The sequence below is a fragment of the Anolis sagrei genome, chromosome 2 (genome assembly GCF_037176765.1).
Source record: "Anolis sagrei isolate rAnoSag1 chromosome 2, rAnoSag1.mat, whole genome shotgun sequence".
NCBI classification, from domain to species: Eukaryota; Metazoa; Chordata; class Lepidosauria; order Squamata; family Dactyloidae; genus Anolis; species Anolis sagrei.
The window spans coordinates 1,006,093-1,023,826 of NC_090022.1; the positions used below are offsets into that span (position 1 = coordinate 1,006,093).

Genomic DNA, 17,734 nt, shown 5'->3' on the forward strand with positions numbered 1-17,734 from the left:
GCCAGGCTGGAGATGGACCACACTCTCACCCAATGACCACTCAGCCCAGTCCACAAGCCTGGCCCCTCCCTCCCTCCCTCCCCTTCAGTCTCTCTCTCTCTCTCTCTCTCTCTGGGTCAGAAATAGGAAACATGAACGAGCTAGGCCAGTGTTTCTCAACCCCGAGTGGGGGTGGGGGGGTGGGGGTTCCAGGGGGTGTCCCAGGGGTCACCAAAGACCATCACAAAACACAGTAATATTTTCTGTGGGTTACTGGGGTTCTGTGTGGGAAGTTGGGCCCGATTCTGTCGTTCGTGGGGTTCAGGATGCTCTTCGATTGTAGGTGAACTATAACTCCCAGCAACGACAACTCCCATTGGACAAGTCTACTTCCTTCAAATTCCACCAGTGTTCACTTGTGGGCATATTGATTATTATCAAGATCCATCCCTGTTTGAGTCCACAGACTCTCTGGATGTAGGTGAACTACAATTCCAAAACTCAAGGTCAAGGCCCACCGAACCCTTCCAGTATTTTCTGTCGGTCATGGGACTTCTGTGTGCCAAGATAGGTTCGAGTCCAATCTTGGTGGAGTTCAGAATGCTCTTTGATTGTAGGTGAACTATAAATCCCAGTAACTGCAACTCCCAAATGACAAAATCTGTCCCCCGAACCCCACCAGTATTCAAATTTCGGCATATTGGGTATTTTTGCCAAATTTGGTCCAGAGAATGAAAATATATCCTGCAGATCAGATATTTACATTAAGATTCATAACAGGAGCAAAATGACAGTTGTGAAGTAGCAAAACATAATGTGATGGTTGGGGGTCACCACCACATGGAGAACTGTATTAAGGGGTGCAGAGGAGGGCGACTAAAATGATCAAGGGTCTGGACAACAAGCCCTATGAGGAGCGGCTCAAGGAGCTGGGCATGTTTAGCCTGAAGAAGAGAAGGCTGAGAGGAGACATGATGACGGCCATGTATAAATATGTGAGAGGAAGCCACAGGGAGGAGGAGGAGGGAGCAAGCTTGTTTTCTGCTTCCTTGGAGACTAGCGTCTGGAGAACAAGCCCTATGAGGAGCGGCTTAAGGAGCTGGGTATGTTTAGCCTGAAGAAGAGAAGGCTGAGAGGAGACATGATGAGGGCCATGTATAAATATGTGAGAGGAAGCCACAGGGAGGAGGAGGAGGGAGCAAGCTTGTTTTCTGCTTCCTTGGAGACTAGGACGCAAGGGAACAATGGCTTCAAACTACGAGAGAGGAGATTCCACCTGAACATGAGGAAGAACTTCCAGACTGTGAGAGCCGTTCAGCAGTGGAACTCTCTGCCCCAGAGGGAGTGTGGTGGAGGCTCCTTCTTTGGAAGCTTTGAAACAGAGGCTGGATGGCCATCTGTCAGGGGTGATTTGAATGCAATATTCCTGCTTCTTGGCAGAATGGGGTTGGACTGGAGGATGGCCCAGGAGATGTCTCTTCCAACTCTTTGATTCGAAGGGGTCACGGTGTTAGGAAGGTCGAGAAACCCTGAGCTATACTTACTGACAAAAATGTAAGTCAAGCTCTGAAAGGTTAAATGGATGCAGTTGAATATAAGCAGGTGTGCCTGTAGCTCAGCAGGCCTCAGCGTTAGTTGACCTCAGTGAGAGAAGACCTCAGTGAGAGAAGACCTCGGTGTGAGAGAAGCCCTGGGTTGAAGGCCTCAGGTGTAAAGCTACTGTGTGAAGCTCGTGAGAGTGAATTTCTTGATTTCAGTCAGGCCTTTGTAGTGGCGCAATGGGTCAAGCCTTTGTGCTGGCTGGACTGCTGATCTGAACACTGGGGTGCTGACCTGAAGGTTGCCAGTTCGAATCTGCAAGATGGGGTGAGCTCCTGTCTATCAGCACCAGTTTCTGGGGACATGAGAGAAGCCTCCCTGCAAGTCACTTCTGGTGTGAGAGAAATTGCCGTCTACAGAGACGTTGCCCAGGTGAAACACGTCTGGGCATCCATGGCAACATCTCTGTAGACGGTGAATCCTCTCACGCCAGAAGGGATTTGCAGTATGTCGCTTCTGACATGATACAAGAATAGTAAGGCCTTTGCCAAGGTCCCCCATGATCCTCTTCTGGCAAACACACGAGTCAAAGGTGGGCTAGAGAACGCTAATGTGAGGTGGGTTTGTGATGAGGGAAGTGACCAGCCCCAAAGGGTGGAGAGCGAGGACTCCAGAAGGAGGACCAGAATCCACACAGTGACCGCAACAGAGGAGAACTCTGGGTCAACACTCACAGAATGAACTCCAACCAGGAGAAGACTTCACTCAGGCAGAAAGAAGAGAAATCCACAGAGACAGGATGGGTTGTGCCTGGCTCGGCAATAGAGTGACACGCGGAAAAGATCTGGGAAGAGTCTGAGTGGACAGCAAGTGGAACAGGAGCCAAGAGTGTGATGCGCCAACAGCAGAAATAGCCAGTGGGATTCTGAGCGCGCCTTTGCTCACCTGGCGGATGGCGTTCTGCCAAGGGATTCTGCTTTTCCGGCATGGAAGAAGAGGGTGGACTAGATGGCCCACGTGGTCTCACCCAACTCTACTATTATGTGATTCTTATATTTGGGTGAGAAGGCAAGGCCGAGAGAGGAGGGGGTTCCTCTCCCTGGATGACCCCAAAAAGAGGCCGGAGAGCGACCTGCGGAGGATGCTCTCGCTGGAGATGCTGCTTGGAGCAGAACGGGGATGGACTCCACGACCCACTGAAGAACGGAAGCGCACGCTGGGATGGGGAGTCCGTGGGTGGGAAGTCCCCTCTTCCAATGGTCCGGTTTCAGCGCAGAATCTTGGTCACAGTGTCACGGCCTCTGGCCTTGTAAAGGAGCTCATCTTTTGGAAGCAACACTCTTGAGTTCTGACTTGGGGGTTTTAGTCTTGATTTATTTGCTACCTATAACTATGTACAGGTCTTCTTTTAATATATAAAGATACTCTCAAACAGAATAAGTTCACACAAGGATGGGGATGGACTGCATATGCAGACAATAATGGCAAGGCCTCTGTAAAATATGACAAACAAACGACACATACATATAAGTCAGCTCCACTGGCTGCCGATCCAATTCCGAGCACAATTCAAAGTGCTGGTTTTGATCTATAAAATCGTATAGGGCTCCGGTCCAGCATACCTGTCCAAACGTATCTCCTTCTACGGCCCACCTCGGAATTTAAGATCTTCTGGGGAGGCCCTGCTCTCGGCCCTGCCTCTGTCTCAAACACGTTTGGTGGGGACAAGGAACAGGGCCTTCTCGGTGGTGGCCCCCAACTTCCCGGGGAAATTACATCGTCATCATCTCTCCTCACCTTTAGAAAGAAGGTAAAAACGTGGATGTGGGACCAGACCTTCGGGCAATTAGGTTAAAAGGACAATTGACAATGATGACTATGGCTTGGAAGTGGATTATGGGTACGTTAAACGGAGTACTCAGTCATAGTAAACGGGTAGATAAATGGCCACCAGACTGGTAAGAGCTCAATGGACTGTAAGTATACCGTTTTCATCTTTATGTCTTAATGTTTATGCTTTTAGCTGTTATAATTGCTGTTTCGTATTTTATTATGCGGCATTGAATTGCTGCCAATGAGTCACCCCCCCCCCCCCAAAAAAAAAAGAGGTTGAGAAGGTTGAGAAGGGCGGGGTAAAAGTGCTCGAAATAAATCAATAAATCACCAGGACAACGAGGAGACTTTTTAAAAAATTGTTTTATGGGTTTTTCCCACTCCCGCCCTCCCCTCCTTGCACATGCCATTTATACATCAAACTACAGAAGTTACATTTGAAATATCAGCCTGAGTCTTAATTTTTCTACTCCCTATCTTAACACATTCTCTAAATAATTCCAAACCGGTTCCCACATCCTCTTAGTTATTGGGACCTTTTCAATTTTATCTATATTATTCCATTTGCAATGTGTTATTTCCACATTTAGCATATTCACGACATAGTTATACCAATTAATCAGCATCCATTTTGTTTTGTCTTTCCAACAATTTGTGCACAAGCGATTAACGTGTCAACCCTTTTTTCCTTTTGTATATTCTTCACTCCTGCTATCCGTACATGTAGTATATTTCTATTAATTATTACTATTTGTAAATTTAACATGCCATGGATTTCCCCTTCCATCCTTTCCCAGTATCCTTGCACTTGATCACATTCCCATATCATAGGATTCAACACCCCTAGAGAAGGGAATGATGCTGGGGAAAGTGAAAGGCAAAAGGAAGAGGGGCCGACCAAGGGCAAGATGGATGGATGGCATCCTTGAAGTGACTGGACTGACCTTGAAGGAGCTGGGGGTGGTGACAGCCGACAGGGAGCTCTGGCGTGGGCTGGTCCATGAGGTCACGAAGAGTCGGAGACGACTGAACGAATGAACAACAGGATTCAACACCCCTCTTTGTTCACAGCCATGCCAACACCTCTCCTTGATCCCTGGTACACAGCGTGAAAGTGGTGCAGGAGTTCTGTACCATTTTTGTAGCATTTTCCTTCTTGCTTCCCTTAATACAATATACTTTTCTTTTGCTATATTACTTATTTCCCTTTGGATGTCTTCCCTCTCAATTTCCGTGTCCCATCTCCATGTTTGGAAAATTTCCTCTACTATTTCTTCTTTTACCGTTATAATTTGGTCGTACAGATCTCCTGCCACTTTCTTCTCCCTCTCAAACAAGGAGACTAAAGGAGTGGTGGTGCCTTTTTCTCCCTTCCGCTTTCCCCTGAGATCACGAGCCAATTCCCAATTTAAACAGGCCCAATTGACTCTGAAGACTTAAACCCCCGGGTTCAGGGTCTCCACACACCAGAACCCAACTTCCACTCTTGTCCGCTGACTAAAAGGAACGCTCTCTTTCCAAACGCCTGCCCCGGCCGAGTGGCAGTTAGCTCCGCCCCTTTGGCTTCTCTCACTTGGACACATTCTCACAGCCGGTTCCGTCGCTATGGCAACGCCTCAGCTCAGGCGACACATCAGATGGCCTGCACTTACATCGTAACATTAATCAACATTTTTGAAACATACATTATAATTAGCTATTTCGTTACGGCCTCTAACCAATGGCAGATAGCAAGCTGCGTGGCAGAGAAGGACGGGCACATACAAGCCGCTCCCATCCTTCTCTCCAGATTCCGTCCCTGTCACGCCATCTTCTCTGTTGTCTTAACCCTTGAGATTATTGTGCTGTGAACACGTGTCTATTAAGAAGTGTCTCATTACACACTGGAGGTAAGTGTCATGCATTCCTATCCATCTTTTTCTACATGGTTTCAGACCGGGACATGGTACTGAGACGGTCTTGGTCGCCTTAGTGGATGATCTGCGCCGGGAGCTAGACAGGGGGAGTGTGTCCCTGTTGGTGCTTCTGGACCTCTCAGCGGCCTTCGATACCGTCGACCACGGTATTCTTCTGGGACGCCTTGCAGAGATGGGCCTTGGGGGCACCGCTTTGCGGTGGCTCCAGTCATTTCTGGAGGGTCGCACCCAGAAGGTGTTATTGGGGGACTCCTGTTCAACACCACAGCCCTTGACCTGTGGTGTTCCTCAGGGCTCCATACTGTCCCCCATGCTGTTTAACATCTACATGAAGCCGCTGGGCGAGATCATCCGGAGTTTCGGGGTGCGGTGTCACCTGTACGCAGATGACGTCCAACTCTGTCACTCCTTCCCACCTGCTACTAAGGAGGCTGTCGAAGTCCTGAACCGGTGCCTGGCCGCTGTGACGGTCTGGATGAGGGCGAACAAACTGAAATTAAATCCAGACAAGACAGAGGTACTCCTGGTCAGTCGCAAGGCCGAACAGGGTATAGGGTTACAGCCTGTGCTGGACGGGGTCGCACTCCCCTTGAAGGCGCAGGTTCGCAGCTTGGGTGTGACCCTGGACTCATCGCTGAGCCTGGATCCCCAGGTTTCAGCGGTGACCAGGGGAGCATTTGCACAGCTTCGGCTCGTGCGCCAGCTGCGCCCATATCTTGGGAAGTCTGACTTGGCCACGGTGGTACACGCTTTGGTCACATCCCGCCTCGACTACTGCAACGCTCTCTACGTGGGGCTGCCCTTGAAGACGGCCCGGCAGCTCCAGCTAGTCCAGCGCGCGGCAGCCATGTTGTTAACCGGAGCGGGACGCAGGGAGCGCACAACGCCCTTGCTGTCCCAGCTCCACTGGCTGCCGATTAGCTACCGGGCCCAATTCAAGGTGCTGGTGCTAACCTACAAAGCCCTAAACGGTTCCGGCCCAAAATACCTTGAGTACCGCATCTCGGCCTACGAGCCCACGAGGACCTTGAGATCATCCGGGGAGGCCCTTCTCTCGGTCCCGCCTGCCTCACAGGCACGCTTGGCGGGGACTAGAGAGCGGGCCTTCTCGGTGGTGGCCCCCCGGCTCTGGAACTCCCTCCCCGCTGAAATTAGACAGGCGCCTTCCCTTCTGGCCTTCCGCAAGGGCCTGAAAACCTGGCTCTTTGAAAAGGCCTTCAATTAAGTGCTATGCTTTGGAACGACCACTGGAATGGACTATGACTACGAGACTGACTGTGACCCAAACAAGACGAAGCGGATTTTTAGCTTAATTAGCTGTGTGTTAGTTAGATGTGTGTTATGATCCTGAATTTATTGTAATTGTTGTCTTTATGTTCTATGTTTTGTACACCGCCACGAGTCGCCTTCGGGCTGAGAGTGGCGGTAAATAAATGCAAATAATAAATAAATAATAATAATAATACATGACAGTCGTGGGGACACATGAACCCCAAAAACCATTCCGTGGCCGACCCCTCCCTCCCCCACTCCCTCCCGAGGAAGAAGCCCTTCCTTCTCTTCAGAAGTCCCCCCTGTCCCATTTGGAGGTTTTTTTAGCATATTGCGCAATCGCGTCCGCCATTAACGAATCGATTCGAAATTAATGAAATTTCGTAAATATCAAAACTTTGAAATCTCAAAATTTCAGAAGTATTTAGAATTCGGAAACGCTAGCGCTCCCTGGAAACAAATCGAGTTTAGAAACAATTTTTTCCGTGGTTACCCAGCCCTAGTTTCTAAATATAATAAACTCATTCCTAAAACCCACAATAAACAAATGTCCCCTCATTGTTATAACTGGTGAATTATTAGTGGGTCCCAATCTCGTTACATAGAATCCTAGAGTTGGGAGAGACCTCCTGGGCCATCATCCAGTCCAACCCCATTCTGCCAAGAAGCTGGAAAATTGCATTCAAACCACACCCTACAAAGGGCCATCCAGCCTCTGCTCCAAAGCCTCCAAAGAAGGAGCCTTCACCACACTCTGGGGCAGAGAGTTCCACTGCTGAACAGCTCTCCCAGTCAGGAAGTTCTTCCTCATATTCAGGTGGAATCTCCCGTCCTGTGGTCTGAAGCCATGGCTCCATTGCGTCCTAGTAAACAAAGTTGCTCCCTCCGTGTTTTCCCAAATATAAGACATTGTCTTTTATTTCTTTTTCAAGAAGACATGCTATGGCTTATTTTCAGGGGATGTCTTATTTGTATATCCATGGCCAGGACTCCAGTTTTCCCAGCTTTTGTGCTAAATTATGTGCCTCGTCTTATATTCAGTCAGCTTATATTCAAGTATATAGGACATGTAGCTACTCCCCTGTGTGGGTTCTTTGATGGTAAAGCAGACTTCCACTCTGACTGAAGCTCTTTCCACATTCCATGCATTTATGTGGCTTCTCCCTTGTGTGGATCCTTTGATGGGTACGCAGATCTCCACTCTGAATGAAGCTCTTTCCACATTCTATGCATTTATGTGGCTTCTCCCCTGTGTGGACCCTTTGATGGATACGCAGACTTCCACTCTGACTGAAGCTCTTTCCACATTCCATGCATTTATGTGGCTTCTCCCCTGTGTGGATCCTTTGATGGGTACGCAGATCTCCACTCTGACTGAAGCTCTTTCCACATTCCATGCATTTATGTGGCTTCTCCCCTGTGTGGGTTCTTTGATGGTAACGCAGACTTCCACTCTGACTGAAGCTCTTTCCACATTCCATACATTTATGTGGCTTCTCCCCTGTGTGGATCCTTTGATGGGTACGCAGATCTCCACTCTGACTGAAGCTCTTTCCACATTCCATGCATTTATGTGGCTTCTCCCCTGTGTGGATCCTTTGATGGGTACGCAGATCTCCACTCTGACTGAAGCTCTTTCCACATTCCATGCATTTATGTGGCTTCTCCCCTGTGTGGGTTCTTTGATGGATACGCAGACTTCCACTCTGACTGAAGCACTTTCCACATTCCATGCATTTATGTGGCTTCTCCCCTGTGTGGACACTTTGATGGATACGCAGATTCACACTCTGACTGAAGCTCTTTCCACATTCCATGCATTTATGTGGCTTCTTCCCTGTGTGGATCCTTTGATGGGTACGCAGATCTCCACTCTGACTGAAGCTCTTTCCACATTCCATGCATTTATGTGGCTTCTCCCCTGTGTGGGTTCTTTGATGGATACGCAGATGTCCACTTTCACTGAAGCACTTTCCACATTCCATGCATTTATGTGGCTTCTCCCCTGTGTGGACCCTTTGATGGATACGCAGACTTCCACTCTGCCTGAAGCTCTTTCCACATTCCATGCATTTATGTGGTTTCTCCCCTGTGTGGTCCCTTTGATGGTAACGCAGACTTCCACTGTGGCTGAAGCTCTTTCCACATTCCATGCATTTATGTGGCTTTTCCCCTGTGTGGATCCTTTGATGGGTACGCAGATCTCCACTGTGACTGAAGCTCTTTCCACATTCCATGCATTTATATGGCTTCTCTCCTGTGTGAGTTCGTTGATGTGTAGTAAGAGAACTTCTGAAAGTGAAACATTTCCCACATTCCATACAGTTATGTCGCTTCTCCCCTGTGTGTAACTTTGACAAGGAATTGAGATTTTCCATTCTTTTACATTTATGATTCAAATATTATGCCAGAAGGTCACAGATATGTTCTCCTGATTTCCTCTTCTCAGTCTTTGTATTGCTCTACTGTTTACAGCACAATCCTCCCTTTCCTCCTTGAATACACAGCTATGGAGATTGAAATATAATGTCTCCGACTTATTTCTTGTGAGTGTTGTGTAATTTCATTCCTGACCTAAGCCAAAGGGAAGTGTTCTTCTCAATGTTCATTCAGAGGTTACCTGCCAGAGAAATGAGAGGAAAATCTTATCAGGAGCAGAGCACAGAAATACCTCATTGAACAATAAAAACAATAGCTTAGTGCTGTAGCCAATGCCGGAGCAGAAAGGAGAAAGAGCGGTCCTATTGAGAAGAGCCTTGGCCTGCTGATAAGTACTTTAACCCTTGCCCAACAAAGAGCAAGCCCTGCAAAGAGGGGAGAGTGGCCCACGATTCCCTGTATGGGATTATTTGAACTGCAGTGTGTCCAGAGTGTCATCCAATCTTTGCAAAGGAAGACTTCTAACAATATGGTCAGCGCAGAAAGGTCTAAGGTTGCAAAGCGTTTCCTGCCTGGATCCCGCTTCCTCACATCCCAACTCAGACACCTGAGTGACCACCTGTACGGGCAGACCATTCCAAGTGGTCAGTCTTGTGAGAAAAATACTTCATTTCTTCCAACTGAAGCAATTTTTTCCTGACCCTCTCTTTCCCTGCAGTGCGATCCCTGCCCCACGTTTCTAAAGCGAGGAACCTGGAGGCATTGAGAGCACATTCGGCCACAAAGTTCCTTGACATATTGCATTCTTACAAAACCTATACCACAAAGGTGTGAAACATCAGGCAGAACAAATGCAAGGGAAACAAACAAAGCAAACTTCTACACCAAGACCACAAAAATGGAGATAGGGATGCAGAAGCACAGGGTGGAAGGCACTCAGCCTAGCAGCAGGACACGAGAGAAGGGGTACAGAGGAGATGGAAGGTGATGATGCTCTGCTATGGCTCAAGGGGGAGAAGGGAAGCCAGCAATTTCACTGCATCGACTACAGGCCCCTCTTCGGCCCTCAGGGCCCATTTGCAGGGGTTTCATTGAGGATCACCTGCCAGGTGAGCAGAGACTGTCATCTGGGTAGTGCCAGCAGAACATTGTATACATGTGCCACCAGGCAAATGGTCCCCCAATTAACCAGAGAGTTTGTTGATCACATTCACATTTATTTATTTATTTATTTATTTATTTATTTATTTGGGGTGCTTCTACCCCACCCTTCTCAACCCCCTAGGGGGGGACTCAGGGCGGCTTCCAAAAGGCACAATTCGATGCCTAATAATTCACAAAATGCAATACAATGTACAATACACAAATTTACCATACAATGTCAACAGTTATAACTAACTAAAACATTCAAACAGTATACTAGCAGCAATAAAATCATCTTGTGGTCAATGTTCACCAAATCATAATCCGTAAGCCATTTAGCAATGTCATTGTCTTTTCCTACTCTGGTCGTCATTGGTTGTCTTTGTCCATCTCCCAGATTACCTGAAGGCCTGGTCCCACATCCAGGTTTTTAGCTTCCTTCTGAAGGAGAGGAGGGATGTTGATGACCTAATCTCCCCCGGGAGTGCATTCCACAGGCGAGGGGCCACCACCGAGAAGGCCCTGTCCCTTGTCCCCACCAGTCCTGCTTGTGATAAAGGTGGGGCCGAGAGCAGGGCCCCCTCAGCAGATCTTAAACTCCGAGGTGGAACGTAGAAGGAGATACGTTCGGAGAGGTACGTTGGGCCGGAGCCGTAAAGGGTTTTGTAGGTCAAAACCAGCACTCTGAATTGTGCTCGGAACTGGTTCGGCAGCCAGTGGAGCTGACACAGCAGGGGGTGGTATGCTCTCTGTATGATGCTCCGGTGAGTAATCTAGCCGCTGCTCGTTGGACTAATTGAAGTTTCCGGACAGTCTTCAAAGGCAACCCCACGTAGAGTGCGTTGCAGTAATCTATTCGGGATGTAACAAGAGCGTGGACCACCGTGGCCAGATCCAACTTCCCAAGGTACGGGCGCAGCTGGCGCACAAGTTTTAATTGTGCAAAAGCTCTCCCAGCCACCGCTGAGACCTGGGGTTCCAGGCTCAGCGATGAGTCCAGGATCACTCCCAAGCTGTGAACCTGCGTCTTCGGGGGGAGTGGAACCCCGTCTAACACAGGCTGTAACCCTATGCCCTGTTCGGTCTTACGACTGACCAGTAGGACCTCTGTCTTGTCTGGATTCAATTTCAATTTGTTAGCTCTCATCCAGTCTGACACAGCAGTCAAGCACCGGTTCAAGGTCTGGACAGCCTCCTTGGTGACAGGTGAGAAGGAGTGACAGATTTGGACATCATCTGCGTAGAGATAACATCTTAGTCCGAAACTATGGATGATCTCTCCAAGCGGCTTCATGTAGATGTTAAACAACATCGGGAACAGAATTGAACCCTGTGGGACCCCACACGACAACAGTTGTGGGGCCGAACAGGTGTCACCCAGTAACACCTTCTGGGACTGTCCCTCGAGGAAGGACTGGCGCCACTGCAAAGCAGTACCCCCGATTCCCATATCCTCGAGGCGTCCCAGAAGGATACCGTGGTCAACGGTATCGAAGGCCGCTGAGAGATCCAGCAGAACTAACAGGGACACACTCCCCCTGTCAAGCTCCGGCGAAGATCATCTACCAAGGCGACCAAGGCTGTCTCAGTTCCATGTCCCGGCCTAAAGCCAGACTGTGCTGGATCTAGATAATCAGTGTCTACCAGAAATCCCTGGAGTTGTGTCGCCACCACACATCCCACGACTTTGCCCAAAAAGGGGAGATTGGAGACTGGCCAATAGCTGTCGAATCGAGTGGGGTCCAGTGATGGTTTTTTCAACAGTGGTTTTATAACAGCTTGTTTTAAGCTCGCTGCAAACTTTCCTTCCTTTAAGGAGGCATTAACCACCACCTTCACCCACTCCGCCAATCCCCCTCTGGCTTCTTTTATCAGCCAGGAGGGGCAGGGGTCTAGGATGCATGTGGTAGGTCTCACTTCCCCAAGGATCCTGTCTACATCCTCAAACTGAACCAATTGAAATGAACTGAACCAATTGACCGGATCAATGCAACTTTATCCGCAAAGAAACAAGCAAATGCTTCACAGCGATCCACCGAGTCATCAGGGATCTCGCTCTTAGGCAGATTTAATAGTCCTCTGGCGACTCGGAATAGTTCAGCTGGATGATTCTTTGCGGATGCAATATTGGCAGCAAGAAATAGTTTCTGTGCCGCCACTATTGCCATGTCGTAGGACCTTAGAAAGGTATTCAGACATGTTTGGGTTGATTTGGTAGGCCTCTGACGCCACACACACTCGAGCCTCCTCTTCTCTCGCTTCATTGCCGCCAGCTCCTCAGTGAACCAAGGAGCCGGTTTAGCTCTGTTGCTCGAGAGGGGGCGCTCCAGAGCGATTGTATCAATTCCCTAATCATCTCACTGTCCCAGCGAGAGACCAGAGCATCGACAGAGTCACTAGCCAAGGAGGTGGGAAACTCCCCAAGAGCCACCAAGAAACCATTTGGATCCATAAGTCTCTTGGGGCGGACCATTCTAATGGGTCCACCACCCTTGCAGAGGGTAAGAGGCACAGTGAGTCTAAACCTGATCAGGTGGTGATCGGTCCATGGCAATGGAGCGATGGTCAGCTCCTCCACCCCGTCACCTTCATCCCATCCGACAAAAAACCAAGTCCAATGTGTGCCCAGCACTATGGGTGGGTCCAGATACTAATTGGGACAGGCCCATGGTTGCCATGGCGGCCATAAAGTCCTGAGCCGCACCTGATGGGGGAGCCTCAGCATGAACATTGAAATCTCCCAGGACTAAAAGCCATTGGGAATTCAAAGCCATGTCCGAGACCACCCCTGCTAGCTCAGGTAGGGAGACTGCCATGCAGCAGGGTGGTCGGTACACTAACAGAATCCCTATCCTGTCCCGGTCACTAATCCTAATGCCGATACACTCAAAGGAAGATGACTGTGGGATGGGGCACCTGATCATGGGGATAAAATCCTTATAGACCACCGTGACTCCACCTCCCCACCCTCCAGGTCTAGGTTGGTGCTGCACAGAGTAACCTGGTGGACAGAGTTGGGAGAGATTCACCCCTCCCCCCTCGTCCAGCCAGATCTCTGTAATGCAGGCCAGGTCAGCTTGTTCTTCTAGGATTAGATCTTTGATAATTGAAGTTTTCCCATTTACTGACCTAGCATTGAACAGCACCACTTTTAACCTGGAGAGACCACCATCCTGGCACTTCAGCTGTACCTTGTCAGGAGAGTGTTTTAGATTTGCCAATATATCCTTCTTAATTTTGCGTCGAATAGCTTGTTTAGTTGTATTATGGGTAATTTTTGGAATTGCCAATGTTCTATTGTAGATTTTGGGCCGAATTTGTTGTTTATTTATCAAGTCATCAGCAACCAGTGAATTATATTACATTTCTAACAGAACAAAGCAAACAAACAGACAAAATACAAAATACAGAGTTTGGTAGTTGATTAAATGTCCTTTGACCAGTATCTGGCCCCTTGGAGTGCTTCTGGTGTTGCTGCAAGAAGGTCCTCCATTGTGCATGTGGCAAGTGAACTGGCCTTCTTCAGAGCATCCAATTTGGCAAACATACTGATGTATGGATGTCTAATTAGAAACATTCGATATTCAAAGACCTCAACTTGGACTTCCAGTTTAGGAATGGCGGCAGACTAAATGATGAAAAGCTCTGTCCGTAGTCGTTAGCAAGATTAGTTCCTCCAACGAGCTCAAAATGAGGGCAGGAGTTCACCTGGCCACACAGAAATAAGCCAAGGAGAAGCGCAGACTTTCGCAAACTGGGCAACAGTGGTGTAGATGGGGGAAGCCGTGAGTTTTGGGGGTCTCCTGGGGGATTCCGCTCCCTCGATCAGTGGTTCTCAACCTGTGTCCCCCCAGGTGTTTTGGCCTACAACTCCAAGAAATCCCAGCCAGTTGACCAGCTGTTGAGATTTCTAGGAGTGGAAGGCCAAAACATCTGGGGACCTTCAGGTTGAGAACCACTGCCCTAGATGGATGGCCATTGGGGGGAAGCAAGGAGGAGAGACGTACATGCACATCATCGTTACAGGTGTTTTCATCTCTACTGCCAACCCCGACCCACTTTCCCAACGTGATCACCTTCCCTCAAGATCTCCTTTTGGAATCAAAGGCTATTTAGAGGAGGAGGAGGAAAGGAGACAACGAAGGAGTGACTCTCTACCGGCAAGCGTTTGATTATAACGATATAATACCCTGTTAACCTATTGCATACGGACAGGGATCTCTAGCTGATATAGACAAAGAGATAACCCAGAAAACAGGAAGGAAGGAAGGAAGGAAGGAAGGAAGGAAGGAAGGAAGGAAGGAAGGGGAGGAGAAACAAGAATGAAATATAGGAGCTTGTTTGCAAAAGACATTTATTTGAAAACTTACCAAAATACGACATCGATTGAGTAAAAGTGTTTAAATAACAAATCCAACGTTCAGTGGAAACCTCCTAAAATGGAGAAAGGAAAACAACATAAGACGATGTTGGCTGAAGGTACAGAAGTGATGAAACCACTGGAAATTCTGAATGGATCAATCCCTAGTGCCAATGGCAAGCTGGATCAACTTAAGGGCCATTTTGAAGAGATCTCTAGTGCCCCCAAAGAAGGACAATGGAAACTGGGAAAGCAGGATGAGAAGGGGGGGGGGGGGGCAAAGAAGAAGGAAAAATGGAAGGAGAAATGGAAGGTCAGCAAAGGGCCACGAAGAAGGAATCCAGAGGGAACCAGGACGGAATGGATGCCAGGCAGAAGTCCAGCTGGAACAAGAGAGGCCTGAAGTCAAGGCACGAGAGGCCTGCCATTTCCGTCCTGAAAGAGGGGACCGGTCAGTCCATTCAGGAGAATCTCTCGCTCAGCTCTGGGCTTCTCACTCACCGGCCTGAGAGAGGGAGGGAAAAGGACCAGATCTGATTGGATGAGAACGCTGGGCTTGAATCACTCCGTCCACTGACCAAGGACCAAAACCGCTTAGAGTTGTTTGTTGTTGTTGCATTTCTGCCCTGCCGTATCTTCCCAAAGGGACTCAAAGCGGCTTGACATGAAAGCATTAGTATGCAATTTAAAATATAGAAATATACAAAAATAAAAAAGAATTAGACACAAACAGCACTTTAAAAAAATCACAGGTAACATCCACCAAAAATATTCAAACAGCACAACACCCCCTGACTTGATCTTCAAAACCTCCCTCTTCAAAAGCCTGTCCGAAGGAAAAGGTAAAAGGTTTTAGCCAGAAGGACAAGGAGGGGGAGGGGGGGAGGAATGGAGGGCTGCAGAGTGCCTGCCTGAGGGAGGGAGGGAGGGAGGGAGGGAGGGGGCCCCTTTGGCACTGCCCTCTCCCCCCCATGATCACTGCAGGGCACCACGTGCTGCTCTGGGCCAGAGTGAAGAGGGGGGGGGGCGGAAGACAGTCCCACCTTGTCTCCTGTGGTAAGCGAATAATATATAGTATAGCGTAATATATTATGTATACATATAATATTTATAATATTATAATGTAATACAATATAATCCTAATAATAATATATTTTTTTAATTTGTCGTGTCAGGAGCGACTTGAGAAACTGCAATTTGCTTCTGGTGTGAGAGAATTGGCCGCCTGCAAGGATGTTGCTCAGGAGATGCCCGGATGATTTGATGTTTTTATCATCCTTCTGGGAGGCTTCTCTCATGTCCCTGCTTGAGGAGCTGGAGCTGATTGAGGGAACTCATCCGCCTCTCCCCGGATTCAAACCTGCGACCTGTTGGTCTTCAGTCCTGCCAGCACAGGGGTTGAACCCAATGCGCCTCCGAGGGCTCCCTAATAATAATAATAATAATAATAATAATATATTATAAATATATATTTTATAGAACATGTAATATTACTAATGATATTACAGTACAGTGGTAGAGTACAATAGAGTCATAGATAATGTGAATACAATACTGATCCTGTGCTATGTGCATAATATAATACATTGTGTGTCAATGCCTCTTGTGATCCGCTCTGAGTCCCCTTCCCTCCTTCCTTCCTTCCTTCGGGGTGAGAAGGGCGGCAGGGAGGTGTCCTAAAGAAATAAATGAATGGTGAGACTCAGAGTTGGAAGAGACTCCAGAGGTCACCCAGCCCAGGAAGGAGGAGGACACAACACAAGCTCTCTCCACAGATGTCCACCCAGCCTCTGCTGAGAGCCCTCCCGAGAAGGAAGGAGGAGCCCCCCCTCCCGTTGGACCCCCAGGAAAGCTTCCCCAGTATCCAGGGTGGTCAGGGCAGGAGAGAGTCAGGAGGGACCCTTGAGGCCACCCATTCCCACCCCCTTCTGTCAAGCAGGAAGGCACCACCCGATCCCTCCTCACAGGTGGCCATCCAGCCTCCGCTCAAAACCATCAGAGAAGGAAGGGAGGGAGGGAGCTCTTCCGAACTCCGAGGCAGCCTGGGGGAACCCCAAAGGCCATCCATCCTGACCCCATCAGGCACAGAGAGAGAGAGAGAGAGAGAAGGGCAGCTGATCAAGGTCGTCAAGAAAGAGAGAAAGGAAGAGGGAAAGACGGTCGGCTGTGGAGTCCGCCTGGGTTTCCTCCTCCTCCTCCTCGGGTAGATAAATAATATAATCTATTGTGTGTAAATGCCTCTTGTGAGCCGCTCTGAGTCCCCTTCCTTCCTTCCTTCCTTCCTTCGGGGTGAGAAGGGCGGCAGAGAGATGTCGTGAATGAATAAATGGTGAGACACAGAGTTGGAAGAGACTGAAAAGGTCCCCCAGCCCAGGAAGGAGGAGGACACTGCACAAGCCCTCCCGACAGATGCCCACCCAGCCTCTCCTGAGAGCCCTCCCGAGAAGGAGGAGGCCCCGCTGGACCCCCAGGAAAGCCTCCCCAGTGTCCAGGGCAGGAGAGAGTGGGGCGGGACCCTCGAGGCCATCCAATCCAACCCCCTTCTGCCAAGCAGGAAGGCGCCACCCGATCCCTCCTTGCAGATGGCCACCCAGCCTCGGCTTATAACCTCCACAGAAGGAAGGGAGGGAGTGAGGGAGGGAGGAAGGGAGCTCCTCCGAAACTCCAGGCAGTCTGAGGGGGGGGACCCCAAAGGCCATCCATCCTGACCCCATCATCAGGCGCAGAGAGAGAGGGAAGGGCGGCTGATCCAGGTGGTCAACAAAGAAAGAAAGAGAGAGAGAGAAGGATGGCCCGCTCTGGAGGGGAGAAGGCCGCGCTCACCTGGGGGGAAGGGGGGGGCAGCCTGGAAGGAAGGGGAGCCAGGAAGGGAGGGAGGCAGGCAGGGAGCCAGGGAGGGAGAGGCGGGCTCCGAGGCCGAGGAGGAGGAGGAGGAGGAGGGGGCGTTTCCCGGAGAGAGAGAGAGAGGCCGCCCCCCAGAAGACGGAGCCCAGGCCCAGAAGGAAGGAAGGAAGGAAGGAAGGAAGGAAGGAAGGAAGGAAGGAAGGAAGGAAGGAAGGAAGGAAGGGCCTTCCACGCAAAGGATCCAGGCCTAGCCCACACTCACTCACCCGCACTCGGGCTTCTCTCTCGCCGGAAGAAGAAGGACTCCTCCTCCTCGCCGTCCTTGGCTCCTCCTCTTCCTCCTTCTCTCTCTCTCTCTCTCCCCTCCGGAAGTGACGAGCTCACGGGGAAAGGCCTCCTCGCCCGAGCCTCCCGAGCCACTCTAGGACACGCAGCCCGGCCCCTCTCGCTGGGCTTCCGCCAAGACCAA

The 17,734-nt window shown here is 49.5% G+C and overlaps 2 protein-coding genes across 3 annotated transcripts in view; both read right to left on the bottom strand.

The window, feature by feature from the left end:
* The window catches only part of LOC132764002 (zinc finger protein 214-like), a 353,977-nt gene that overhangs the window by 301,946 nt on the left and 34,297 nt on the right, over positions 1–17,734 (bottom strand). The window lies entirely within an intron of this gene.
* LOC137096227 (zinc finger protein 665-like) overlaps positions 6,821–17,734 on the bottom strand; it is a 45,197-nt gene continuing 34,283 nt past the window's right edge. Inside the window, exons 3-4 of one of the 2 annotated variants that reach the window (XM_067464929.1) lie at positions 14,432–14,495; positions 6,821–9,159 (exon numbers count right to left, since the gene is read on the bottom strand). In XM_067464929.1, the coding sequence (XP_067321030.1) occupies positions 7,613–8,917 (1,305 nt within the window). In that variant the 5' untranslated portion in view covers positions 8,918–9,159; positions 14,432–14,495 and the 3' untranslated portion in view covers positions 6,821–7,612. The remainder of the gene's footprint in view (positions 9,160–14,431; positions 14,496–17,734) is intronic. The other variant, XM_067464930.1, reaches the window with a different exon arrangement.